The following is a 7079-nucleotide window of genomic DNA, read 5'->3' on the forward strand; positions in this document are numbered from 1 at the left end:
GATGCAGGTGGTGATGGTGGTGATAATGCATGATGATGCATCATGATGATGATGATGACAATGATGATTGGTAAAATAGTATAAGTATGTATGTTCAAAACAAAAATGTATAGATCAATAAAACAGTAATTTTCTAAATTATAATTTTTAATTCTATTATTGAGAATGTTGTAGAAAATGTAAAGCGTTGTTGAACGCCTGGATATTGACGCTTTTTAAAATACCATATTATTATTATTATTATTATTATTATTATTATTATTATTAAATAAATTCGATTAAATGCGTCTATCATTACCTAAGTCAAGCCTAACAAAAGAAGAAGCTATTTTGGCTTCTTCATTAGCAATTTACTATCATTATACAATTATTTTTTTTCGGTTTTAGAAAACAAAAAGCGATATTTCAAGTTTAGAAACTTACCTTCATCGGGTTTATTGTTTACGAGCTAAAGCCAATCAGAACAAAGCTTTTTAACATATTCCTATTGAATATTTGAATAATTAGATGTGTATCTTTATTTAAAACCTTTACCAGTAAAATTCGGTTCAAATGTGCAAATTGGTGTAGATGGAAAAACATCCAATATCTTTGTTGTCACTTACGAATGGCTTCGATATTCCGCTCTCAACCAATCAAAAAAGCAAGAAAACGCGTGAGCAACCAATCCAGTGATTGGGAAGCCATTTCACAGTCTCAGTCCTGTATTTTCCCTAACTGCTGAGCTTATACACTGTAGCTTCCAAACTTAAATTTTAAACGATGCGGTATAAGGTGTAAAAGAGGCCGCATTTCAAGTAGTTGCCCATAGCCCCTTGACAATGCAGTTGTCCTATCACTTGGTCCTAACACTCAAGGGGTCTCTTCAATCTCATTTTTTTCAGCAGATGAAATAGCCTTTTCATTGTTTTTCACCGCTTGTGATTCTAAAATTAGAAGGTAGTATCGATTCAGGTTTTATCTCTCTTCAACGTTGCGGTGATAAGAAACCGAAACAAAAATTTTAATGAATAGAAGCAAAGCTATAGCGAAGGCAAGAAATAAGGTATAATACAAGCACTGATTGTCGACTCCCAGACTAAACTTGTTTTCGGCTACAAATTTTTAGAATCTGGTAAGAGTAACGTATCTTAGCTCCAACGACGAATTGATAGCTGAACTTCTGTACTAGTCAAGTAAGTTTAATCTAGAACTGAAATAAGTAGTTCAAATTTAACCCCTAAAAGTTTTCATAGCTAGAACAGTTAGATCAATTGACATGAGTAATTCTGTTAAACATGGCGGGCATTTAACTCATCGTTACGTGAAGGGTGTTCAGAATATGGCGCTGTATTTGTCTTATGTTAACGAATCGAACTAGAATATAAATACAATTCTATTTTTTCTATAAATTTTGAAAGATGCTGCATGCTGTTTTTGATTAGTCGGTGATAAGGCTGCGTTCATTATGTATGGCAGAGGGGAAGGGGAGGGCAGGTGAAATTTAGGGAGGATCGGAATTTTTTTACCAGTAAAATGGAGGGGGAGGAGGGTTTGAATTTTTTGGGGGGACTTCAAGGGGATGTCTTAAGAATTTTGCCCCCCACTCCCTCCCCCTCTGCAATACATTGTGAACGCAGCTTAAACTAAATCACAGCATCTCTGATCTGTTTGTTATCAACATTCACTTATTATTCATATGCAGTTAAATATTGATATTCTATATTCTTTGTTTCACATTATTTGCTTGTTTTATTTTATTCCGCCTATTTCGTATTTAACAATTTGTATCTAAAGACTAGAGTGCAAAGAGTGATTTTCATAAACCTGTGAAATACATTTCAGCGTATTTAGTACTATTACACTATAACTCCTTTGTTGTCTATTGTTTGAATATGGCTATTACCATCTAATATTACTACAATTTGGCGATTGTTATTCGTACGGGAGTCGGTTCAGCGAATATATATTCACCAACATTTTTTACTCCCCTACGAATTATACGAGATTGTTATTCGTACGGGAGTCGGTTCAGCGAATATACAGTCAATTCAAAAAACGTTGTCGTCGACCGGCTCAAGCCTACGCGACTAGACCGAAAGGAATATGGGTAAAAATCACTGAAGCGGTTAAATATTCGTTCTGAATTAATTGTTCCCGCTAGTAATAGAGATAATAATGACGAGAAACAATCCATCAAATGCATGTCTTCGGGTTTAGGGAAAGAAAAACAAAGTAGTTATGATTCAGTTCACAATTCCGAAAATATGAATGCATTAAAAAAACGTCTCCTTCGACACTTCCAGCTCGCCTACGAAGGTTCGTGCTGTAAACCAGGCATAACTAGTCAGATAAAATAATGGCGTCAACTCGGCTTCAATGAGTACTACCCAGAGTTCCTTTCGGTCCAGTCGCGTAGGCTTGAGTAGGTTGACGACAACATTTTTTGAATTGACTGTATATTCACCAACATTTTCCACTCCCGTACGAATTATTCGCGATTGTTATTCATACGGGAGTCGGTTCAGCAAATATTTACCAACATTTTCCACTCCCGTACGAATTATTCGCGATTGTTATTCATACGGGAGTCGGTTCAGCAAATATTTACCAACATTTTCCACTCCCGTACGAATTATTCGCGATTGTTATTCATACGGGAGTCGGTTCAGCAAATATTTACCAACATTTTCCACTCCCGTACGAATTATTCGCGATTGTTATTCATACGGGAGTCGGTTCAGCAAATATTTACCAACATTTTCCACTCCCGTACGAATTATTCGCGATTGTTATTCGTACGGGAATCGGTTCAACGAATATTTACCAACATTTTCCACTCTCGTACGAATTATTCGCGATTGTTATTCATACGGGAGTCGGTTCAGCAAATATTTACCAACATTTTCCACTCCCGTACGAATTATTCGCGATTGTTATTCATACGGGAGTCGGTTCAGCAAATATTTACCAACATTTTCCACTCCCGTACGAATTATTCGCGATTGTTATTCATACGGGAGTCGGTTCAGCAAATATTTACCAACATTTTCCACTCCCGTACGAATTATTCGCGATTGTTATTCATACGGGAATCGGTTCAACGAATATTTACCAACATTTTCCACTCCCGTACGAATTATTCGCGATTGTTATTCGTACGGGAATCGGTTCAGCGAATATTTACAAACATTTTCCACTCCCGTACGTTCAATTGGGAAAACATTGTCACACCACGAATAAGGTCTATTCCTGAATAGGGTAATCAATCTTTCAATATTGCCAAATTGATAATATGCTTGTAAAAAAAAATCTTGTCTGGATACGAAGGGGTTTGAACCCACCAACTGAATTCAATGAAAAAAAAAAACAAAAAAAAAAAAAAAAAAAAAAACGATCCCACTGTGCCATACCCCCGAGACATCCTCAGAGCTGAGGCGGCGTATGGACTTCGGACCTGACGGCGATTAAATCCTTCTGCCCTTGGGTGTACGAATTACGCAAGAAAATGTTCTAGCCGAAGCATCAGGGGAGAGACCAGCCGGCCCCCAGACCATATCGGCTAATCCCTTGCATCTCTGCCACGCACGGAATCGGTTGAAAAAAATAATGTCAAAAAGACTAGTCTATCTGGTGCATTGTTTTCATGGCTATTGTTATGCTGATTTACCTGGAACCGTGGTCCAGCGGATAAAATCTTGGGCTTCTATGACACTTAGTCAAGTCCGGTTGGGCGGAGTTAGTACCTGGATGGGTGAACTGAAACTTATGCCTACTTAACTTTTTTTTCTTTTGCAATATTTTTCTTTCTTAACTTTCAATCGATTACAATTCATTTAAGAAATTGTAATGATGATCAATTTTTCTAAGTACCACGAAGAGGGCGTTCTCGGTATTTCTTGTATTTTTATACTTTATTTAAGTCAATATTTCCACAGGCACATCTAGCTTAGCAAGGCTAGTTTAAATAGAGTCCTGAATAGCACAACAGTAAATCTACAGTAACATAAATATAATAGACTATAGATCTTATAGATTAAGAACGATAAACCCCTCCTCCTAAGCTGAGGAGAATTTCTTGACGTTTTTCTACAGATATAGAATACCTTAAATCATAGTAAATACCTCATCAATAACTATGCTTAAATCGATTAGAATTTGTTTTAGAAATCGTCGAAAATTAAATCTAGAACTCAGCCCAAAACGGAAAAAAAAAAAAAAAAAAAAAAAAAACTGCGCACAAACTTGCTGCATGTCCGTCATGTGCCACCTTAAAGAGAGTATCTATAAAATACTGAATTTCATTTTATCCCGCGCGCTCTGAACTTACAAAAGCTTTTTTGCGAAAAAAAAACAACAAAGAAACAAAAAACAAGTATCACTTTTATAGAAGAGAATCTCCGCTCCGTGCCACACTCCTTTCGTATTCTCTCGTTATCCCGCGTGTCTATAGATCAGCTTTTCTAAAACTTTTTAAAAGCCATTATACTAATCCAACATTGCCTTCATACTTTCGCCATGTTTAACCTGCTTTAAAGGTGTTCATAAGGAAGGGATTTTTTTAACTGTTCTGAAATAAATTTCATCTTTTCACCCTAATAGGTGGTTTCCCTTCGAAAGCTCTGTTCATTATGGCTTCAGCAGGCGATATAGCTCTCAAGTTTGTCTTCTTTGTCATCGCGCTGATAGGCATAGCTGGCAACATCCTGGTCTGCCTAGTGGTTCTCCTCAACAAATCCATGAGGACACCCATGAACTACCTTCTCGTTAACCTAGCCATCTCTGACATGATGTTCTTAATGTTTCTGAGCCCGCAGTTTGCTTTTGAGGGCATCTTTGACGACCATACCAAGGCATCGGGCGATTTATTTTGCAAGTTTATGACTGTTCTGGCCTGGACCTCGGGATATACATCAGCTTTCATCCTCATCGCCATCGCATTCGAACGATACCTAGCGATCACTCGTCCACACGACCTGCACATGCGCATCACACTACGAAGCCTTCGATTCATCGTCATATTTTGTCTATTCCTTGGACTCTCGTGGAACGCCATTGGATTCTTTATCAAAGTATATGACGTACAGCAAGAAGAATGCACGGGTGTGTGGCCACAGGTCTATTCTAAACAGGTCTACAAAACGTTAAGTTTTCTAGTTGTCTGTTGCATTCCAGTAGTGATCATGTTTCTGCTATACTCCAAGGTCGTCTATGCTCTGTGGTTCAAAGCGCAACATTCGGTCAGCGGTTTCTCCCAACTGTCTGTCATTAAAAGTCGAAAGAAAGTTACTAAGATTTTATTGACTGTGAGCATTCTGTACACGCTCTGCTGGGTTCCACAGTCCTTTCTGTACATGATAAGGTCCTATGTGCGATCTCTGAGGGATACCCCTGCTTATCCTGTCTCGGTAGCTTTGTTAACCGTCAACTCGGCAGCAAATCCTTTCATCTATTGTTTGCATAGCAGTCGCTTTCGTATGCACCTTAAAAACTTGATAAGGTTTGACTCTAGAGAGCTGTGCATGTGCTTACGCATGCGCAGAAGGAGAACTCAGCCCATCACTATAGATCACGAACCGCAGCCCTCTCTCAGCCGCGGTGAAACTGAGATTTGAACCTTCAGTGACTTCAGTTCATTCGAGAAGCCTGAAAAGGATTTTGTGACCGCGCGGAGAATGGTGATGAAATTGTTTAAAGTACGAGGAAGCATTCGCAGTTTGGAGAAAGAATGACTTGCTGAAAATAACAATCAATCATAATCATTAATGTTCTCCTTTCAAGCTAACACATGTCATTCCCTTGAGTATTGTTTTTTTTTATCGCTAACTTTGGAGGAGAAACGAAGCTTAAGCCACAACACTGTGTATTATTCCCCAACACAGATTGAAACGATTGCATATAGTTGAAATCAAGAAAATATGAACGAAGAGAAGGAATAGCCTTGTAACCATCATGTGCACAGTTTGATGCCATTTTTAGCTTGGAGATATTTTGAGCGAAGAACCTGATTGGTTGATTTCTTGAGGGTAGGCGGCTTCCAGTCTTTCAGTAAACAAAGCCTGTGTTTTTCTCGGGGACGTAGCGAAATATGGCGCTTTTCGTGTTCTAAAACGAGGCAATAAAGACAAGCATGATTATCGCGCGGGCATGGTAACGAGTTAAAAATACCATCAATGATTCCAAAACTAGCATCAAAGTGCGCACATGATGGGGCACACGGGGATTTTTTCTCTTAGGTCATTTTCTCTTGTGTTGAAATATAAATAGTAAAGGTCTGTTTCAGGAAAAAAGCCCGTCTACATTCGCTGCACAAAATAAACTTGCGATAATAAAACTGACTCTTGATAAATTTGCGTTGTGAAGTTAGTATTGGAAACTATACCACCATTCGAGAATAATTAATGAAAAATAACACGCGTATGGGAATTAATTCCTATTTTTTAAGTAGGGGAACTAAGTGGAGATAACTACGTAAAAACGTTCCTAAATGGCTTCAAAATCGACCAGAAAATTTTTTTTCATCGACTGAAAAACGCATTTCTATTTTAAGTGAGTCCTAATGCAACATTTTACTGGATTCAACGTCAATCAAATAGAGGATTTAGTTTTATTTATCACACATCCCACGTCTTAGAGTGATTTTCATATGATCGTGAAAGAATAGGCAAACTAATAGTTAGTAGTAGACTCTAAACCAATGATTTTCTTTTGTTCTTTATCAACTATTACAAACTACTAGATTTTGAAAGCTGTAATTACATGCATTAGAGGCTCCCGCACTCCTTTTTATAAGAACAACGAAAGTGACTTTCTATTGGACTTTAGCATTAATACTAACCTTGCCGATATTAGATAATTTTAGACTTTTTTATAATGCTTGTTTTTCATTTTGTTTTTTTCTAGTTTTTTGTAAATAGTAACTTTTTCTCTTTAAATTTTCACAAAGTACATAATGTAAATATTCTTTTATTATTATTATTATTTTTTTAATGATTTACAAACTTATTATTATTATTACATTATTGTTATTAAATTTCTTATTCTTCGTAAAAATATTAAATAAAGATTTCGATTTAAAACTATTACAAACTAAATGGTCT

At 37.0% G+C, this 7079-nt stretch overlaps 1 protein-coding gene across 1 annotated transcript; it reads left to right on the top strand.

Annotated features, from left to right (window-relative positions):
• Window positions 1-994: 994 nt before the first annotated feature.
• On the top strand, window positions 995-6317 carry LOC116291139 (substance-K receptor-like). The gene is made up of 2 exons (XM_031698260.2): window positions 995-1175; window positions 4582-6317. The coding sequence occupies exon 2, from the start codon at window positions 4611-4613 to the stop codon at window positions 5592-5594; it is 984 nt and encodes a 327-aa protein (XP_031554120.1). The 5' UTR covers window positions 995-1175; window positions 4582-4610; the 3' UTR covers window positions 5595-6317.
• Window positions 6318-7079: the final 762 nt, after the last annotated feature.

This window comes from Actinia tenebrosa, unplaced genomic scaffold (genome assembly GCF_029948245.1).
Source record: "Actinia tenebrosa isolate PJP-AT-01 unplaced genomic scaffold, QUT_ActTen_1.0 PGA_scaffold17__23_contigs__length_9995812, whole genome shotgun sequence".
Lineage (NCBI taxonomy): Eukaryota > Metazoa > Cnidaria > Anthozoa > Actiniaria > Actiniidae > Actinia > Actinia tenebrosa.

Coding starts and splice junctions, on each gene's coding strand:
- LOC116291139 (XM_031698260.2), top strand. CDS start 4,611: ATGGCTTCAGCAGGCGATATAGCTCTCAAGTTTGTCTTCTTTGTCATC.